General features: G+C 44.9%; 1 protein-coding gene across 4 annotated transcripts in view; it reads left to right on the forward strand.

Annotated features, from left to right (window-relative positions):
- Window positions 1–21,167, forward strand: part of CXXC5 (CXXC finger protein 5) — a 63,613-nt gene extending 42,446 nt beyond the window's left edge. For 2 of the 4 annotated variants that reach the window (XM_082234657.1, XM_082234658.1), the window contains 3 exons: window positions 4,640–4,769; window positions 10,377–11,340; window positions 20,223–21,167. In XM_082234657.1, the coding sequence (XP_082090783.1) occupies window positions 10,561–11,340; window positions 20,223–20,267 (825 nt within the window). In that variant the 5' untranslated portion in view covers window positions 4,640–4,769; window positions 10,377–10,560 and the 3' untranslated portion in view covers window positions 20,268–21,167. The other 2 variants (XM_082234660.1, XM_082234659.1) reach the window with 2 other exon arrangements.
- Window positions 21,168–22,019: the final 852 nt, after the last annotated feature.

Below are 22,019 nucleotides of genomic sequence, written 5' to 3' on the forward strand. Positions count from 1 at the left end.
ATAATAGCAGGAAACTAGAACTCGTATTAGCTAGAGCTGGCTATATGGGCCTTTCTAGGGTTGTCACACATGCTTTATGTCCTCTGCTTCCTTCTGTTGTAGAAATCAGTCTTAAAGGGCAGAGACAACTTTTGATTTTAAGAAGTATATGTCCTTGGATGTTGGGTCATTGTGGGCCTGGAGATGGAGTTAGGATAGACTAGGGAAAGCCTAACTGGGCAGAGCCTGGCATCTCAGAAGACCATGACTTAGTCAGGATGGAACCTGGTGGTGGAACCCCATGGGCCCATTTTGATCAGGCTAGCTCAGAAGTCTTCTGGCTTTTTAGATCCCAGTGTATCCTGTGGGAGATTCTTCTGCCGCTGCGTCTTCCGAGTCATCAGGGATAGGGCAGTATATATATTTAATTAACAACAACAACCTGGGCAGAAAGGGAGGTGGAGAGAGAAGATACCACAGGAGATTGTCAAAAGAAGAAGGCAAATGCGCATTAATAGTCTAACCAGGGTGGGGCAAAAAAGGACACACATCCCAAGCACATGTGTGTGAAATGGGCATATAAAGATAATTGGTTGTCTGTCTTTTGCTGTTGATAGTACAGGAGATTTTACTGTTTATGGGCTAGTTGTTTTTAATTGAGTCATTATGGCTGGTTGCTGAAAGCAACAATAACCTTAGTTTTTTTAAAAAGCTGATAAAATAAAATGATTTTTTTCTGTTCCCAGTTTGACATAATTCAACATGTTTTTAAGGCGATAGATTAAAGAAAAAAGCCAGTTATTGGAGCCTTGCTCAGAGGCTTATTCACCTTCTTCTCACCTGCCAGTTCATGCATTCAGCCAGAACATGGAGGGGAGCAGCGTCACAAGGCCATGGCCCTAATCTCCTCATGGAGAACTCCTTCTTGCATTCCTGGCAACATGTGGAGGTCAGTGGCGGGACAGGCAGCCTCAGCTCTCCTCCCCTCCTTGCGTTGACAGGACGTGGGGGCTCTGGATGGTGTGCCCAGGCCTACTGAGGCAGCGCTGTGGCTTCTCTGTTGGTCAGCCACAACATGAAGGGGCATTCATATATGTGCCTCTTTGTATATAGGTAAAGGAGAGGTGGGAGCTGTTCTTTACATGGAAAGCAACATTTGAGGAAAGGGAAGGTAAAGGCCCTCTGTGCCTTGGCTTCCTGCGCTCTCCCTCAGCCCTGCTCCAGTGGCAACGCTGAGCTAGGCTGTGAGAAAACTCTGAGAAACAATAACGTGCTGTGAGGTAAGATGCAGGGGAGAGGCTTTTGCGTCCCTCTCCCATGCACTCTTTACCATGTGCAGCTCTGCCTCCACAGTCGGAGGCAGCAGTGGTGCAGAGCATCAGTTGCTGGAAGCCATGGGGGCTGGAGAGTCCTCTTGCTTCCGTGTCCTTCTTTTGGGTTTCCCACTGGAGCGTCTGACTGGCCACTGTGAGAACAGGATGCTGGCTAGAGGAGCCGTTGACTTGATTCAGCAGACTCCTCTTGTCTTCATTGCTTTATATGTGGACATGACAGGCATGTGGATAATATAAACGTAGCTGCTCCGTTCCAAATACCGTATTTCACCACGTAATGGTTGCATTTTTAATGCTGATTTTTCTTTTCAAAAAAGGGGGGTGCAACTATTATGCAGTAAATGCATAGTTTAGCCTAGGTCTCTAACCCTGCCCCATGAGCCCCATTTGGAAAAGTGGGGCTTGCTGCACAGGCCCTGCCTCAGGCATGCACCCCTCTGTTACTGGGCACCGGGCACATCCATGAGCCCCAGCTGCCCGCCTCCGGGCAAGACCTTGCTGCTGCTACTGCATTTCTCCTCCATCGCCAGCTGTCGGGCAAGGCCTCCTCAGCCGCTGCCACCTTTGCTTCCCGCGCAGGGCTGCCTCATCCTCCCTGGGCTGAGGGCCGGCTCTGCCAAGAGGCATGTCCCACAGGCAGGCCCGGGAAGAGGCTGGGAAATGGCTGCACCAGAACCCTTTCGTTTACAGTGGTGCCTCGCAAGACGAAAAGAATTCGTTCCGCGAGTCTTTTCGTCTTGCGATGTTTTTCGTCTTGCAAAGCACGGTCCGTTGCAACTGCACCTCTTCAAGCGGCTTTAAAAAAAAAGTGCAAGACGTTTTCGTCTTGCGAAGCAAGCCCATAGGGAAATTTGTCTAGCGAAGCAACGCAAAACCGAAAAACCCTTTCGTCTAGCGAGTTTTTCGTCTTGCGAGGCATTCGTCTTGCGGGGCACCACTGTACAAAAGCGAGGAAATGCTGTTGAGCAAAACAAAACACTTCAGAGCAAAACAAAAAGGCCCACTGACAAGGCGTTTTCACCCCAGTGACTATCATGTGGTGAACGCTCTGGGGACTGATTTTAGGGTCCAAAAAGGGGGGGATGCGACTATTATGCGGTGGTGACCATTACATGGTGAAATATGTTAGTTTGGCCTCAAACCTCCAGACAAACGCAGCAGTCATTCACTGAATACAGATAGTAGTGGAGGGGAAAGTGTGAGCGAGGTGTGTGGCTATCTATAACTTTTTTGCACAACAGCTTCTGAGCTGACTCACGGTAGAGTAGCAGAGGCAGTCTATCTGGCAGCGAGAACTGTGGAAACTGACTCATTTTTATGCTCAGAGACTTGAGTCCCACTAACACGAGCTGTGATGCAACCGTGTTGGAGTATGTAGGTGTGGAAATATGGCATCACCCAGCATATCAGCTCCACTCAAAGGTGTGGGTGACATACATAGAAACTTGTGTGTTTTGTTGGAGTTATGGGGTTAACCATAACCTCTTGAGACTCTGACAGGGCCCCAAGACCTGTTGGAGTTTTCTTAAGCAACCAAAACTCCTTATCTTTGGATCCAGTACACTTCCAAGTACCAGGCCCCTTCAGAGTATCACGCAGCTTCCAAGCGTGTAGGAGATCCAGGTCTAGCATGGAGCGTAGAAATAAATTGCAGGAAACATTCAAATACAGACAGAATTCTTTACTGTTGTTCTTTAAGCATAACAGTTACAACAGGATACAACCATCTCTCCTCCCTGATAGAGGTTTAGTTTAAACGGTTCCATCTAGCCCTAAAGCTGCCAGACCTGCTCTCACATCTTCACACCACAAGAGCAGCGTTCAGACTAAACATCTCTCTGTGTCCAGCACTGAAACAGATATGCAGGAACATTCTTTAGAGTGACCTTGCACCTGTTGTAAACAAACCAGCTTCAAGCGGCTTTTGGAAACCCTTGTTTCTGGGAATGAATGACTCTCATCCCCAACATGTTTATCACCTGTGCTTTCTACCAAACTCGATAATGAACTGCAGCCCAGTTGCAACCCTAGTCAACTAGACCCCAGTTGCCAAATTTGTGTGCAAAAGCATCTACAAAGAACCTCAAGAGTGCAATCCTGGGAGTAAGCACCATGTGGGCTTGCTTCTGAGTAAACATGCATAGAATCGGCACTGTAAGATTGCTGCAGTTCTGCTCTCTAGGTGTATTTTTAAAGCAGGGGGGAGGAACTATTACTTCTTTCCTTTTTTAAGTATATTTTTAAAATCATTCAGCTTCTGGAGTCTGGTATTTGCAACAACCCCTTTAGTAATTTAAGATGAAACCTACAATTGTTGTGAGGGAAGCAAAATGGGGGAAGCTGCAGAAATTTGTATAAATAATTTTTCCACATCTAGGCTCTCTAAGTTTTTTCTCTAAACTGTGACATCCTAGCGGTCCAGGTAGGGTCTACTGAGGGACACAGGGCTGCTGTACATAGTATAATATCATTTGGTGTGAGACACTTCATGTGATGAGGAGCCAGGAAACAGGCCATGTTTTGAGCAGTCATTCTATGATGAACAGTAGACTGACCTTCAGCTTACTGGTGACTCTCATCAGACTCCTTCCCTCTGCTTCTCTCTGTCCACCCTTCCTTTATGCACTCAACTCTCCATATGGCCTCTTTTGTGCCCCATCCCATCCACCACAGCCATCATTCGGCTCCTTTCCGCTATCTCCAGCTTCCTTTGAGGCAAAACACTCTTGGATGGAAAGGTAACCAGTAACCTTTGTTTAACCTATATTTTGTCCTTCATTCAAGTTCCAGTGTCTTTGATTCGGTTTTTGCAGCACTATTCGTGGGGCAAATCTAAATTTTGCCTGCTTTACTGTGGGATCTCTGCCTTATTTGGGGGTGCAGTAGCTGCCTTAACATGGAATATTGAGTGATTGCTCCTCCTCTTGAGTTTGAGATTATGATAATGATTTGAAAAAAAGAATGCACAATCTTACTCCCCCCCCCCGCCCGAAATATCAAGGTGAGGAGATGGCCTGGTTTGCTCCTGGGTATTTAAACAAAGGTTTGATTTGCAGAAGTCATCAGGTAAAGCTTTTCATAGCATGGCGGTAAACATTATCACCTACTAACGTCTGGATACCAAGCTGCTGTGAAACAGACAACTACAGGACTTGCATGCTTCAAAAGTTGGCAACCCTTGAGAGTGAGGCCCCTGTGAGTAATAAAAACTAGGAATTGGCCCGTTGCACACTGCAGATAAGTAGCAAATGCTTCATACAAGCATTTCCTCCCCCTTCCATGATTGCTGCCATAATTATCATTTTCTTCTGTGTTCCAATTTCCAGGGACAGATCCATGGATTTGTTGATGACTTTCACGTGGATTATAATTTAGCCTGTGGCGATCTGCTGTGGTCCGTAGGAGAACAGACCATCCACCTTTCTGCTGCTTTTCTGTTCAAGCTGAAATCCTAAGGTAGATTATTACTATGATCAAAGACTCAGACGAATGATTAACCTTCAATAAGGCACTGGACTAATTTCAGGTGTGTGGTCTACTGGAGGACAGAACTGGGGAGCTTTCACTTCACAAGTTTACACCACTGATTATTCTGTGATCAAAACCCCTTGGCTTGTGTGGATTCACACATCCAGTGGGCAGAACCAGAGGTTGGTGGATGCAGAAAGATCCAACAGCTTGGAAAAGTTTATTCTGAGAGAGATCTGTGATCGTATAGCAGAAGTTTTGTCTTTTATATGCAGTGTTGGGGACTCTGAGCCCCACAGGGCATGCAATACTCTTTACATCATCATCACCATCACCATCACCATCACCATCATCAATATTACTATTATTATTAATTTTACCACTCTGGGCGGCTCACAGCATACACCAGAACATACTCAAACATCAAATGTTAAAAACTTCCTGATACAGGTCTGCCTTTTGATGTCTTCTAAAAGTCAGATAGTTGTTTATTTCCTTGACATCTGATGGGAGGTTGTTCCACAGGGGGTGCAACTACCGAGAAGACCCTCTGCCTGGTTCCTTGTAATCTTGCTTTTTCAGTGAGGGAGCCACCAGAAGACCCTTGGAGGAGGACCTTAGTGTCTAGGCTGGAGCGATGGGGTTGGAGATGGTTCTTCAGGTATATTGGGCCGAGGCCTTTTAGGGCTTTAAACACTTTGAATTGTGCTCAGAAACGCACTGGTTGTCAATGAAGATCCTTTAGGACTGGTGTTATATGGTCCCGGCGGCCACTCCCAGTCACATGTGAAGGGGATAACACACGAGCGCTAACCAACCCTGCCCCTAGATGTCAGCATGGTGGTCTGCAAAGAACAATCCTGTCCACAAGCAGCTATTCCATGTGTAGGCTTCTTCTTTGCAGATGACCACATGAACATGCATATGTTTAAATAAGGGCGAGGCAGGAAGCTTGCTACCAGATCCAGGAGTGCCACCCTGCGCCCTAGTATTCCATGATATTCCATTCACACAAGCAATGAATGAAGGGGGACTGTGCTGCATCCTGTAAATAGTCGAAGGCAGTTAGCAAGGCCATGTGGAGTCAGCATTCTTTGAGTGAATTAATGATGGAGAGCACAAAATCAGGTTGTGGTGACTATACTGAATTAATACAGAGTATAATGTGTGTAGCATTAATTGACTACAGGTACAGCCCAGTGCATACTTACGTGTGTGTGTGTGTGCGTGTGTGTGTGTGTGTGCGCACACAAAACAAATCAAACACACACCAATGATTGCTTTGTAAGGCTGCTATGTTCACTAACTTAAGGTAAGTCCTCTTGAAATTCAGTGGAAATTATTTTTGTGTAAGCACACACAGAAGCCAGCTGCAGCATGAAGCCACCTGGCATGTGGGAAGAAGATGCCACTTAATCCATATGACTGTGGAGAAAAATCTGAAAAATTCTTTCCCCCTTCATTTCATTCTTCACCCTCCAAATTGCTAACAACAAAAAGATTGGGAGAGAGGTTTCTGTGGGAAGGAGGAAGAAAAAAATCTCCAAAAGTTATCCAAAATATTGCAGGTAAATTTTTTGATACCTACAGACTTTGTCAAATCCAGCTGCAAAATTTGAGGGTTGGGCCTTGCAGAATTTTTAAAGTATAGAGTTCATAGGCAAATGTTTTTTAAACTTCAGTTTTTTGCCTGAGGTGTGAATGGAATTTGGGAAGCTTAATAAGAATCCCTTCCTCTGGCCAGTTTGTGCAATGATATATTGAGCTCATAGAGGGAACTCTCAAAAATTGCCTTATGCCAGCGGAAGTGGCTGGATTCCATTTTTCTGGTAGCTCTGATAACGGATGGATTTTCTCCCGGCTTCAGCTGTTCTCCCCGTGTTTCCTTTTCCCTTTTCCCTTGGATTCCAGCTCATGGCCTAGCATGTTGTCATGAGGACTCCAAGCCAAGCACACCGTCAGACAGCCCCTCTCAAGCCTTCCGAGACCAAATGTGTGTTTCTCTCGCCATGATATGTGGGAGTGTTTTAATCCTTCTCTAAATGCAGAGAGCAATACTTGATCAGCAAGGAGCTGCCTCTGTGGGACACCGGTCATCATTTTGTTGTTAGTTTGTTATTGTTAGAGGTGTTGCTAAGGACTTAGAAGACCCAGGGTGCAGGCCCATACACACAGATATGTGTAACATTTGCAGAGGCTACTTTGTAAGTATAGGTGCACATTTAAATAAATTATGCTGCTCCTTAATTAATATCCTACTGAGTAGCTCAGATCATACTGGTAGCATCTGGCTTCGCTGCATCTCTGTGCTGGAACCACTGGCTGTCTTGGACTGTCTTGAGAAGATGGGGGAGAGAAGGCATAAGAGAGAAAAGGGATGATTTCAGTCAAGTCAGTTCCCAACAGGACACTGTAGACACCCTGTTCGGGGCTCGTTCCCTATCCATTGTTGCCATTCTCAAGGTGATGAATCTGCAGCCCTGAACTCTCCTGTGTCCCCTGTGTCCTCCTTCACGTTTAAACTGATCTCTTCCTTGGACACATTTATGCAGAAACTGACAGGGTTCTGTCCGGTCCACCCTTGGAAATGACATATTTGCAGCTTACTTAATGTTGTGCACCAAAAATTTTCCAGTTGGCACCTGGTGAAGGATGATGGGGAGCTTTGGGTAAAGGAGGAGAAAGCTGATGGAACAGGCTGTCTGGGGCAAGACAGGGAGGGAGCTCAACACTATTAGCAGAGTCCCAGGCAGTGGCGGGGCTTCCCCAAACAGGGCAGCCTGTCAGCTCAGCTACCACGGCTAGTAGGCTGCTCCGCATGCCATGGGTGGGAACTCTGCCACGAGTTTCCATTTCCAGGGGAACTGAATTTGGGCAGAGAGAGAGAAAATAGCAGCCCATTTGTTTCCTGTACAAACACATCATCGCTAGAAATTGAAACAAGAGGCAGAGTTTTGACACTGAACAGGAGTTCAGTAGCCTTGGCCTCCCCAGCGGCCACATAGCTGAGTGGTGGTGCAGTGCTACTTCCACGCTTGACTCCTGCAACCGCTGCTGTCAGACCCATGGTGTGGTACATGGGCCCCTCAGGCCATCCCCTAACAATGGGGCCGTTTCTCTCTGGACTGGAAGGATGATGGGTGTTGCTTTTGGTTTTCCTTTGACACCTGGCAGGGCTTGGCTGCCTCCAGTTCTCCAATGGCTCCACAAACTCAACAACACATGGACACTGTGCAATGTATTTCCTTATTTCCTGTCCTTTAGAAAGTGGAGTGGTAGAGCCACAAGTGGAACCCAGGTTTGTTATCCAAAGGCTTTCTGGCCCTTTTGGCACAAAATAATGACAGAATTCAGAGAGTGGAGCCCTGCCAGGATTCTCCGTTGGTACACTGAAGTGTAAACGCCAAGCAGCTTCTCAGCAAGACATCCAGGGCTCACACAGTTTGGATGGCCTGGGAGGAGGATGGGGGCTTGGCTGTGGGCTTGGGATGAGCTTGACAAGCAACATAAGGCACATTAGTCCTGCTTCACCACAAAGAAGCTTTTATCAGTGAGATATTTCTGATTTGGACAGATCTATGTGTATTAACCGTCCCGGTCTAGATTATCAGCAGTTGTGCTTTTTGAAGAATGAGAGGTGGTTGTGACACTTGGAGCCTCTCCTGATATCTGTAGGTTTCAGTCTGAACCATGATAAGTGGACTAGAAAAATGCTGAGAAGTGTTGACTTATCCCTGTGCCTTGACCATAGAAGCTGTCGTTGTTACAACTAGCCAGGCTAATAGCTGTTCCTAGGTGTAACTCTAGGACATGGAGAGGGGCACAGAGGAGTGCTAGTAATAATCATCAGGAAGGTAGACGAAAGCTCCAAGCCAAGCACAAGAAAGCACTGCCATAGAAGCTGACCATCAGTAGCCGTCGCTGTGTCTTGGCTGTGAGTTTGGCTTTAAGAGAGCAGCTCTGGTTCACTCTTCAGTTAGAAACATAGAGGGAAAATCCAAACAAACCTCAGCCACCAGTCATTTGTTAAGAGCAAGAGCAGAGGGCGCCAGCAGCACCAGCAATTGGCATACACAAGCGGTGGGCGAGTGAGCTGCATGGAGGAAGCATCTGTAGAAGCCAGCTTGCCAAGTCACCATTATCTGCATGATCACAGGACCCAGACAGGTGCCAAGCAGCCTCAGAGGTTTGCTCAAATCCTCCCTCTCCCGCCTCACAACCTGTTTTATGGCATTCTGAGTGTCTGATGGGTAGAAGGAACAGGGTGGGTGGGAGGAGACATACGCCTGTCATTTGTCCACAGGGCAAATGAAATCTATGAAGCGGCCATTTTAATTTTCATTATCTCGGTAGCCACTCTGCCTTTGGATACCAGTTCTCCAAGTGGCTAGAGAGATAAAATGTTAAGAGAGTTTCTGCAAATAGACTTAAATAGGATGTGCTTGCATAATTAAATCAGTAACAAGCCTGAGCATCTAGGAGTGGGTCCCTTGCATCAAAAGGTATGTCACACGCAGCTTTTGCTCAGTGTATTCCTACTTAAGATAGAGCCCATGAAAGGCTCTCTGCTGTCCTGAGAGCAGCTAGGACTGAACCACTGTTGTCATGGGCATGTATGGTTGCCTTAATTGCACATCTGGCTCCCAATTCGAAGTCCAGGCAGGAGAAGAAATCAATGCAAGGCTGAATAAGGTTTGCACAGCCTCCCCCTCCAATGGATCCAGTATTACTCTCAAGCCTACTTTTATGACTGTTGCTTTTGTTTCAAGAATGGAAACACCCAGATATTTGTAGCTCCATATTTGGACTGCTGTTTTGTATGCAATGAGCTTGTACCCGTCAGTGCAAGAGTACTGTTTTATGCTCTTTTGGATCACACTTCTGCTTTTTTTGCCTTTCTAAGTGGGGTGCATTGCAAACAGACATCTGCTTTATACTGAGTCAGGCCATAGGTCCAGCTAGGTCAGTATTGGCTACATGAAGTCTGGCTAACCTTTGACCCTCCAGGTGTTGGTGGACTACAACTCCCATTATCGCTGACTCTGGAGCCGTGGGAGCTGCAGTCCAAGAACATCAGGTGAGCCAAGCCTGGACTACACTGACTAGTAGCGTCTCTTTCCCAGCCCTGCCTGGAGCTGCCAGGAAAAGTCCTATTGGGTCCTTTTGGTGCAAATCATGTGCTCTTTGACTGAACCTTTTCCCTTTGGCTTTTTTTAGTTTATATTTTATACTGTGGGGTTTTTTTTTAATGTTGTAAGCCATCTGGGATAGCTTAGGAGAAAGATATATAAATATATTAAATACATTAGGTCCATTAATTTCAATGAGTACTTTTGAGTAAAATGTTGTTGTATACCATGCATAGGAAGGTATCCTTAAGCTACCTGTAGAAGTGGCACATTCCCATCCAGGATACCTTCAGGTCCAATGGTTTGGCAGTGGTTGTAGTCTTCCATATGGTTGGGTTCATGGTCGTGATGAGGACAGAGCTGACTTTATCACGAGGGGAGGGCCTGAGTGAAAAACAACACGGTGCAGTTGTTTCAGCAGACACCTAACTCTTCGCTAATTCACTCTTCCCTTTTTAACTTTCAGAGGCACCTGTTGTATATGAAACTGCAGGACGTGTTGTAATGGCCTTGAAAGTGCACTGAAGACGGACCTTGCCCCCTCCCCGCCATCATTTGTGATCGGTACTGTTCGTATTGTGGCGGTGCGTTGTTTTCCACCGTGAGTGGGCTTGCTGCTTTATCTGGTCTCCTCTTTGTTAAGAAAAAAGATGTCCGAAACTGGCTCTCATCAAGACGCCAGTTCCAAGCCAGGCCTGTTGGAAAAAAACAAGAACCCAGATGACTCTCAGCCGTCAGTCAATTCAGAAAGGAGGAACAAAAGTGGGATAATAAGCGAACCTTTGAACAAAAGTCTTAAGAAGTCTCGACCACTCTCCCACTACTCCACTTTTGGTAGCACCAGCTCATTAAGTGAACATTCTGAGAAAGGTGCCCCCGTCGCCAACGGCAATGAAGCAACTATGGATAAAAGCAATTCTACCTCAAAGCACAAAAGCATCTCAGACATGCTGAGCAAATCAGATATTTCTGCAGAAGGACAGAGCATCTTGCAACAGTTTGCTCAGTCGACAGAGCTGCTCAAAAGAGTAGTCCAGGAGCACATTCCCCTGCCTAATGACCACGGGACGGGCATCTCAGACATGGAAGCCGTCTCGGCCGCAGAGACAATGAACAGCCCATCTGATTTTCCTTACCTGGGGGCTTTTCCTATCAACCCTGGCCTTTTCATTATGACCCCTGCTGGCGTATTTCTGGCAGAGAGCGCACTCCATATGGCTGGCTTAGCAGAGTACCCAATGCAGAACGAATTGGCATCTGCCATCAATTCAGGGAAAAAGAAACGGAAACGGTGTGGCATGTGTCCTCCTTGCAGAAGACGGATAAATTGCGAGCAGTGCAGCAGTTGTAGGAACCGTAAAACTGGGCACCAGATTTGCAAATTCCGAAAATGTGAGGAACTTAAAAAGAAGCCTTCTGCTGCACTGGAGGTAATTGGGTTTGGTCAGGCAGCTTAATAGTTCCCCCTCAGCTGCTCTGTGTGGAACCACAATGCCAATTTATGTGGACTGGATGTGGAAATGTCAGGGGTTTGAATCTCTTAGCAGTTCTTACCTTTTATATTCCACTTGGCTTCAGTCTTCTCACATGCAGACCATTATTATTAGTAATTGGGAAAGAAACTCTCAGATTGGCCCTCATTCCTGTGATGATATGAGTGGCTCTCTGGGGCCTTCTGTAGACTCCTTACAAATAGCTGGTGGTGTGTTCAATCTGTTTCTGGATTCCATTATCTCAGACTGCATCTGAGATCTCACAGGACTTAAAACACTCCTCCATGGGGGGGAAATAATAATAATAATCCCCGACATTGAAACTAGCATGACAGTGTGGGGGTTGTTCTAGAACCCTGACATGCTGCTTTACATGTAATTATAATAATGTACATAATGCTTTTGATTGTTCAAAGTGTTTCCATTTCTGTTATCTTCTCACCAGTGTTTTTTCCTTAAGAAAATAGGTGCCGGTATGTCCCTTGCCCAGCCCACCCCTGCTTGCTCGCTCGCTCCCCCACCTTCGCCCCTTCCTCCTGCTCCTCCATTGCTGCTGCTTCCTCCTGGAGATGCTTTGGCGCGACCCCTTATGATCGACAAAGCGCCTTCTGGGAAGGTGCCTGAGCATCGCAAAAGTCGCGCCAGTGCACCAGGCACCTTCTGGGAAGGTGATCATAAGGGTTGCGCCAAAGTGCCTCTTCTCTGGCATGCCCTTTTTACCGTCATCGGGCACCTTCACAGGAAGTAGCAAGGGGGGGGGGCAAGCAACTATAAGTAGATGAGCATTATTGGCTCCATATTTCAAATGGGAGGCTGATTCAGAAATGCGTAGTGGCTTGCCTAAGTGGTAGCTTGGCTGAATAACAGGGACTTCCTGATTTGTAGCTCTGGCTCCTTCACCACAACACAGCACTAGTTCTCATTTTGTACAAATGGGTGTTCCTCTGCCCCACTTCAGTAAGGAAGCATAGACGTCAGAAGTGGTACAGTTTGGACAAAGCTTTATCACTTCAACTGCTGCTTGTGAGAGCTAGGCCTTAATGCCAAAGTCTTTTATACCACAGGGAGAGAACATGTCTCCTCTTCTTAACTATTGGCCAATCACCAATTTACAGCAGTTTCTTCTAGCAGGTGAACTTCATTTCAAAATGTTCTAATCACATTTCTAAGCTAATACTCTGAGTGAAGTCAAGACATTGTGGCCTCTCCAAAACCTCTACTGACCAATTACAAACTCTGACTTTATAGGTTTAGTATATGAAGCTTCTGAGTACAGATCCACCTACTTTGACTATTGGTCACTTTCTAAGGTCTTGGGCAGATTTCTTTCCCAGCCCAACTACCAACTGCAAAATGCCAAGTTGAGTGGGTTTTTATTTCCTGGAAGTCCCTTTGGGAGGGGTGAGGTGTATCTTGTCACAGACGTTGGGCTGTCTTGACTTAGCCTAGCAGCTGTGATTCTTGAAAACTCAATGCCTTTATTGGTGCAAACACTTCTTGTCTACGGTGTGTGACTTAGTAAAGATTACAGACCTCTGCCTAGCAGCTCTCAGTCTTCCTTGTAAGTTGAAATGGGGTTCTTGGTAAAAACAAAGCAAAACACAGTGAAGTAACATGACAAGCATGCAAAGGAAGATGGCAAATGAAAGAACAGGACGAGTAATCAGATGAATATGAAATGCAAACAGATCAAGGTAAGGAGATGCAACACTGTCAGTAAAGAAAATTATCTTAGGAAAGTTTAGCGCATCTTAAGATGCAGAATAAAGTTTACTTTGCTAATCGGTCAGTTTCCCAGTTGTGGAAAGGTTTGGGGCTGTTCATTACTTGCACTAGAGCAGGTTGGGGGACTGGGAATTTGAGGCAAGGACCCCAAATCCCAAAGCTGCCAACTCTCTGCAAGCCACATTGACAAGTGGGCCGGGTTGCCCACCTGACATGTGACATTATGTGTGGATAGCATTCAGTGCCACATGCAAGCAGCGCTGAATGCAAGCCAGGCAAGGTAGTGAAGCAGTAGCCTTTGGGCAGAACTACATGTTACATGCAAATGTGTGCACCAAACCACGATGTTTGCTGCTTCAGTAGGGGGGAAAGCAGGGGCTGTTGAGAAGCTTGATACTGGTAATCCAGAATGGAGAAGCAGTGGGAAGAGATGCTTAACCCTTCTGATACTTGTTGTTTTCCTTCTGAAACACTCATCACCTCTTCCATGGGTGCTTGCCCACTTCTGTGGGGTTCCTGGTGCCTGTTTGCAAAATGTAAACACATATTTGGAACCTGATGGGAGAAAAAGCAGCAGAGCCGGGGAGAGGACTTGCTAGAGAAATGTAGCATGCATTGGAAAGGGTTAAGCATCTCTGCTCAAAATTGCTCCCTTCCAAAATGCTTTTTGATAGAAGCAGCAGCCATCATTATTCATATGTAACATGTAGCTCTGCCATTCTCTTTCATATAAACAATGCAGTCTCGATTGAGAATTGCTTTAGGTGATGGATCAGTTCTATTGACACGCCTTGCTATTCCTGAGTTGCAAAGTTGTCAGGTCACAACTGAAAGAAGGATCCTGTAGCTTTGAAAATTAGGTTCTGTGGCTGATACAGAGCTGATCTCCCCCATCACCAAGCAGTGCTCAAGAAGAGCGGAGGAAGCTGAAGAGATTCACCCACTTGGTTTGAGCCCCATATGATTGCAAGCACAAACAGAAAATATGCACTGCTGACATTTGGGCCTAAGCTAGCTAGCTTTTATTGAATGGAGGGAAGCAAAGTATTGTCTCTCCTTTGCCATTTGACACCCCCCCCCCTTGTTCTTTATTTGGTGGTGAAGGGGGAGAGAGAAGGCATGTGGCATCCATGTTTGTACAACTCTTTTCTGCTGGTCTTTGAAAGGTACAGGCCCCTTCTCCAGGTTGCAACCCTTTCTTGTTAGGCAGCTGGCTAATTTTGGGAAAGCTTCAATTTCTGGGGTGGGGTGGGGGAACCTACCCCTTCAATTCCATTTAATGTAGATATTGGGCAGTGGGGCAATGAGTTTTTTCCTGGTTATGCTGCTTAAGTTATTTTCTCTGAAGTTACTGAAGGCCGTAGGCATCACATTCTCAATGAAGACAGCAATACATTGCACAGAGAATGTAATAACTTGCTTTCTTATTAGCCACATTCAACGTTTTTCAATTAGCATCAGATTGGAATGCATACTTAGGGTGGGGTGGGGGGGACCAGTCTGGGTGGTGGTGATATGAGGGGCTGGTATCTTTCCCAAACTGCCATATTGCTAAATTATATTCCTGTTCTAATTTGCTGAGTCAGTGATCTGGAAAAGGGGAAAGGGGAAAGTCCATCTCTCCTAAAGAGACCCAAAGTGGGGAAACGGATTCCACAGTGCATATTAGGCTGCTATGTTTTCCCTCATTCTCTTTGCATTATGGGGGAAGTTAAATGACAGCGGACCTGTGGAAGGCTTTATAGCTTGGTTTATTCTTTTTTCTCTCTTGCTGACTGGGAAATGGGAATAAATGAAACCGCTTTCACATTATATGATGGGACTTGCTCCATTTACAGCAAGTCTACTCTAATTTTGGGAGAGTTAGGACTAGCATCTCCCAAGCACTGGCAGGCGTATTCTGAGCTACAATTAATTGCTACTGGTTTATATGAGATAAATGAAAATAATGTAAGGAGAAACCTGCTCAGTCTTTGATATCTCTAATGCTGCAATCCTGTGTACACTTTCCTGGGAGCAAGCCCAGTGAACACAGTGGGACTGACATTGGAGAGGGCATGCATAGGAGATAGGAGGCTGCATAAGTAGATAGAAACTGCTTTATATATATATTAATGCTTAGTGTGAATAGGAAATAAAATGTCTGACTTTCATTTGAAGTTATTTTTGTCAGAATGCTTTTTTTAAAAAAGGGGGGGGAGAAAGAGGGGGTGTCCTGCAGTAATTTCAGTTGTCCTGTTCGATAATGGAACATGGTGCGTAGGCCAGTTGGATGCTGAGAAAGATACCATACAGATAGGTGGCAAAGCAGGCTTCCATTTAAGGATCTCCTGCAACATAGTTTTGTAAACTTCTTCAAAGGCATTGTTGATCATCTCTGTACTTCCATCGATTCATAAAATTCTAGCATTGGAAGGGAACCCGAGGGTCATCTAGTCCAATCCTCTGCAGTGCAGGGCTCTTTTGCCCAAGGTGGGGCTCAAACCCAGGGCCCTGAGATGAAGAGTCACATGCTCTACCCACTGAGCCACGCTGGGGTCGCTTATCCCTTCTGTCTCTTGCACTTCCCTTGAGGAGCTCATCTTGGTGCAGGTGGTCCCCCTTATTCCCTTAGCAACCCTGTGGTGTAGTTTAGGCTGTGTAGCAAGCAACCTGTACAGTCGCAGCCTGATCTCGCTAGCCGTCTCACTCAACACCGAGAGCTGCATTTGCCACACGAATCCTGGATCACTAACAAGTAACATTTGTTTTAGCCAGACCAATTTAACTGGAAAGTTTGCTCTATCTAAAATGCCTTGCACAGCCCTTTCCCCCTTTCTATAATAGTCCACAGGTCTGTGAACAAAGGCATAGTAGAATTGTGTCTAGACTCCTTTCAGTATTAATAATATCATCTGTGCAGGATTATGTAATCTGCAGTCACACATAGCCCACTGCAGGATTTCCACCCTGCTTGCTTAACATGAGTGACAAACACATTCTGATGTCTCACCATCTTTCAGTCGTTGTCACCTTAGCAGACTTCCTGAGTCCCACACAACTTGTTATCCTACAGGCAGCAAAAATATTCTTCTCCCACTCGAGCTGGTGAAATTCCCCACTGCTGAACAATTTGCCCTGGAGGGATATCAGCCATTGGTTTTCTGCCATCCTCAGCTCCTTTGGGTGGAAGGAAGGGATAGAAATTAAATAACTACAATTATGTAATGTCTCCAATTCCTGCTTCCCAGTCCCCAACACACAAGCCCTCCCTGCTAGATCACACCAAGGTCCATGTAACCCAGCAGTCTGTTTTGAATAAGATGCAGGCCAATGCCTTTGAAATACCACAATCGGGGCATCAAAGGTACTCAAAGCATCTGTTAACTTGAGAGATACACTGCAGTTGTATGTGGAGGCTAGCATTTATGCCTATTCATGCCAAGTAAATATTCTGTTTCAAAAGCCAGCTTGCAAGGATGTTGCATGTTTCTGTACAGATCATTGATGTTAGTATGATTAAAAGGTAAAGGGACCCCTGACCGTTAAGTCCAGCCGCAGACGACTTTGGGGTTGCGGTGCTCATCTCGCTTTACTGGCCGAGGGAGCCAGTGTTTGTCCACAGAGAGTTTTTCCGGGTCATGCGGCCAGCATGACTAAGCTGCTTCCAGCGAAACCAGAGCAGCACACGGAAACGCCGTTTACCATCCCGCTGGAGCGGTACCTATTTATCTACACGCATTTTTTTGTGTGCTTTCAAACTGCTAGGTTGGCAGGAGCAGGGACCGAGCAACGGGAGCTCACCCTGTCGCGGGGATTCGAACCTCTGACCTTCCAATCAGCAAGCCCAAGGCTTAGTGGTTTAGCTAGCACAATGCAAAAAGATTAAAAGTGTTCTGCCCTGTGAGTTAAATTTGGCATTTGCATCTGTATTCATGCTGAAGAAGCCTGGCAGGTACCCCCCCCCCACCTGTTCCTCCTGCCTCCTTTTCTAATCCTGGAGACTTGGGCTTTGGTGATTGTTCCGATTTCCACAGCTCTCCAACTGAGGCTCCCCCCCCCCCCCGTATTAATATGCAAGGGCGGTTTAGGCCCAGGCTCATGGGCAGCAAGAAGGAAACCAGCCCTGCTCTGCCAGTAGACATGGGAACAGCTGCCCAGCCCATTTGCATCTGACATCCGGAACAGCGGAACGGGAAGTCAGATGTGCTGCATCTGGAACACTCAGGACAAACAGAACAATAGCAGAGGACCTGCTCCAGATCATTTTAAATATCCTTTCAGAAATTGCCTTCTCCAAGACCTGCTTTGCTGTTTTCTCATGGACTCTCCAAATTTGTGAGGCAAGCCTGTGAAGGTTAAAAAGTGATTATTTCCCAGTACACTCTCTCTCTCTCTCTCTCTCTCTCTCTCTCTCTCTCTCTCTCTCTGTGTGTGTGTGTGTGTGTGTTTCAGTGACAGGTCAGGCTAACCCTGACAGGCACAGGAAACCTGGCTCATTGTCAAAGAGTTGTGTTCCAACAGCAAACTGAACCTAAGAGCTCCTCACAGCAGGAAATGCTCCATAATGGCTCACCTTAGTGAGAAATAAGCATCCTTTTCTGTCCCTTCAGGTTCATTAGCTGCTAAATGCCAACAACTTGCAGGATTCGAGTAGCAACCATTGTGGGGCAAAGCTGTTGATTCGGAATCAGAATCATTCATAAATATCACTTGTGTTTCTCTGATGAGGGGCACCTTTAATAAGTGCAACCAAAATGTTGCCTTTTGGGCAATCGGTTTCCTAAGAGGAATGTTACGCTATAGATAATAGGTTTAGGCTGTGACCCAGAACATGTTTACTTAGGAGTTTGGTCCCAGATGAATTCAGCAGAAATGACTTCAAAGTACAGATGCATAAGACCAGGCCACAAGTTTATCAGGCCCAAGCTAGCTGTTATGAAATATCTGCATGTTTTATTGCATGGATCAGTGATTGATTCCCTGTTGCTTTGGCAGTCTTTCAGGACAGAGACAAACATAATGTGTGGCAGAAATGTTTTCATTGGCACATTTGCTACACTTCTTTTCAGGACAGCAAAAGCTTGTTCAGACCATTTCCACTACACTTGCCCTGCCTGCCTCCATCATTTTTTATTCTTTGAAATGACACATAAAGTCAGTGCCCACCGCTCCAAGTGGCAATTCCCGGATACTCCATTAAGGGCATGTGCAAGTGGTATCTTTTACCACTTCAAGAACATTCATAAAACACATATTTTAAAGGTGTTACTAAAACAGTTGCTATCTTTTGAAATAATAAAGACAGAGGAATGAATAAAGTGCCACTTCCAAAACTATGTATCGGTTTTGGAAGTGGTATTTCATTCATTCCTCTGTCTTTAGTATTTCAAAAGATAGTGTTTTTTATAAAGTAGAAAAGCAAGATGGCGATGATTAAAAGGGAAGGGAAGCCCAGTTGGTATTTTCTTTAGCATTTTTGTATGATAAGTTATTTTATTGCAAGTCGCTCTGGACTAAGACATATTCTGAGTTCTACTGCCTAGTCTATACGACCTTTTTAGTCAGAGGACACTGAAGGACTACCTAATCTTCCAGCCAGCAATATTAAGAAGACCTGAAGCAGAGGGATGGATAAATCCTTCCCTTCGCCATCAGTCATGGATGAAATGGTACTGTGTTTAAAAAGTCAACAAAGAGTCCCTTTATATTATGGCTTTTTAAAGTTCTCATCACATGGCTGGACAGGTTGGTGGCAATTTCCTCGGCTTTCCCCTCCTTTGTGTCTGAAAAACAAGCGAGCCAATAAAATACTAAATTGTGTTGCCAGCCTTGCATTGGGAAGGAGCGCTTCTTCCCACACAATGCCATTCCTAGCCTATCAAAGTTTCTGTATAGCTCTAGCCTCCATAGTTTTATACCCAGAGACATAAAATGGACACATCAAAATAACATGCCAAATGGCGTGAAGGTAAATATCTCAATAACAGAAAATATTACAGTGCTCCTGGAAGATACTCATGCTTTGGCCAGAGAGAAGGAATTCTACCATTGTGAAACAGCCACAGATAATGCCTCCTCCCTCCCCGCCCCATTTTTGAGATGCGTCTTGAGTAACCAATGAAACCAAACCTCAACAACAGCAACCAAGCACATTCCTGGAGGCTTTGGTAATTAAATGAGTAAAGCTTTTCATTCCAGCAGACCCCATTCTCCTGTTAGCTTTGTTCAAGAAATTTCTTTCTTTCTTTCTTTCTTTCTTTCTTTCTTTCTTTCTTTCTTTCTTTCTTTCTTTCTTTCTTTCTTTCTTTCTTTCTCCTGGCTTGCTTACAGTAGCAAGAAAGGTTGCACGCCACAGCATGGTGAAGTCAATTTTAAAAGATAGGTAGTCCTGTTATACCACTCTTCCTTCCAGATTGTGAAGTTGCAACTCTTTATTGCCCCACCTTGGGGGAGATTAATGTGCATCCCTGAAGCTCTCTGTTAATAGGGGTAAGGATATGTATGCATGGGACTGACAACATAACAAGCACAATAAACATGCACAAGTATCTCCTGAGCATTTAACTGCCAGCCACGAGTCCCTTCATCACAATATGCATTTGCTGTGCTATTGGAATGGTCAGTAGGGAATCGTAGTTTATTCTTGGTGGACTCTGCATGACATGAGGAAGAGACTTCAGACCACTCTCTCCCCACTCCCTGCCAAAAAGTACCATTTGAAAGTATGAAAAGAGCAGTTTGCCGCTTCTTTAGGCTGTATACAGCAAAAGCACTTGGCCAAAGGGCCAAAAGGTTTCACAAGAGACTACTGGGTACCATGAAGAATTGCAAATAGAGAAGATGTGAAGTTGTAAATATGTCTTTTGCAGGAGCAGAAAGTTGGAAAAATAGATTTGGGAGGGGAGGACACCGTAATTGAAATTACAAATATGTAATGGTGTAAGGTTGGCGTTGAAGAACAGCCACACTGGAGCTGAATGGCAGGGCATTGTGTGTGGTGTAATGTTCTGGACTTTCCTTAAAAGGCGCAAAGCTGCTGACTCTGCCCAGGGCTTGTTCTCCTCCTCCCTGCTCATCATGTGTCCCTGTTCTGTTCTCTTCTGTCTCTGCAGAAAGTGATGCTTCCTACAGGCGCTGCATTCCGGTGGTTTCAGTAGGAACAAGAATCCCAAAGCTCTGTCATCCAGTGCAATGTCACTGCTTGCTTGTGTTGTCTCAGGCAAGGCCTTTTTTGGGCGGAAATGAATGGATGCGCCTCTGTCTCCTTTAGAACCAAAAAATTTTTCTCGCAGATTTCATTCCTGTTTTTATAATTTTTTTGGCATTTGTTTAACATCTTCGAGTACTAGTAAAAAACAAACATTTAACTGCTTTTCAAATAATTTTTTTAAAAGAATCCATAAAGTAACAAGACATTATAGAGTATGGACAATCAATTTATTTTCCTGTGTTTTGGTGTTGATGTTGTTTATGTGTGGAAGATGCGGTTTTTGTGTAGAGAATGTAAATTTACAGTAACCTTTTAAATCTAGTTACTAATAAGCACTACTGTAATTAGCACAGCTGTTTATTCATTCATATTTTTGTTTGATTAATTTCCATCATTAAAGAAAAATAGTGTGGCTAGTTTCTAGAATCGCTCAACTTCATGTTTATAAATGAGAATATGTTTAAAATAAGGTAGTTTCCCTTTCCCTAACATACACATAAGATTAAGGTTTAATCAGCAAAATGTTTGGTATGAAAAAGTGGAAATGTACTGCAAAACTGGCAAGTTTTTAAAGCAAAGCAAAATAATAATTAAGTTTAGACCAAGAAGAACTGCTCACTAGAATAAACCTGGAATTAACTGCAATTATTCTCTTTTAGAAAAACATTACTGGAATTCAGATATAAAGCTATTGCAGAACCCCTGTTGGAAACATATATGAGTCTTTTTCTTCTGTTCAAAGCCCTTGTTTCCCTGCTTTCTGACCATCACTAACTGAAAGGCTGTTTGTAATGTTCTAGCGATTCAGGCTGTTTTGTGAATAAAAATGAAAGCATGTTTTGTGTCATGGTTTACATTTCCATTATTCTGTCTCTTTTGGTTGCATGCAGGGGGGCTTTGTTTATGTTTTGATTGCCATGGGGGGCAATACTAAGGCAAAACAAAAATGGCCTCTTTTAGGTATGTTGGGTATCCTCCACACACACAGTATTTTCAAGTGTTTGCCATTCAGGTGGTTTAAATTAAGGCAGCTGGTTATTTTTAAGGCTGCAACTCTAACCTTACTTAAAAGGTAACGGGACCCCTGACCATTAGGTCCAGTCATGACCGACTCTGAGGTTGCGGTGCTCATCTTGCTGGGAGTAAACTCCCTTGAATGCAGTAGGATTTACTTCCAGGCAGGCATGATAGTATGATCTCCCAAGTCATATGGAGAGCAGATCCATTGATTTTATTGGGTGTGCTCTGAGAAGTAATGACATTAGAGATCACACCAAGGGTTCTTGTTTGTTCATGTTTTCTTTTTAAATAACCCCCCCCAAGAAATGAAACAATGAGACCTTTCCCTTTGCAAGCAGCATTGTATTACTAGCCAGCTGAACACGTTCTGCAAATATATGGGTATGGGATCTGGGTTTATTTATCAACCCAAACAAACATCTGATTAAGTCGAAAGGTCATCAATTTTCAGAACAATTAGAAATCAACATACAGTGGTGCCCCGCAAGACGAATGCCTTGCAAGACGGAAAACTCGCTAGATGAAAGAGTTTTCCGTTTTGGAGGTGCTTCGCAAAACGAATTTCCCTATGGGCTTGCTTCGCAAGACGACAATGTCTTGCGAGTTCGTGCTGGTTTTTTCCCCTCCCCCCTTTTTCTAAGCCGCTAAGCCACTTATCAGCTGATCCGATCAGCAGATA

The sequence above is a fragment of the Podarcis vaucheri genome, assembly GCF_965113315.1.
Source record: "Podarcis vaucheri genome assembly, chromosome: 8".
Lineage (NCBI taxonomy): Eukaryota > Metazoa > Chordata > Lepidosauria > Squamata > Lacertidae > Podarcis > Podarcis vaucheri.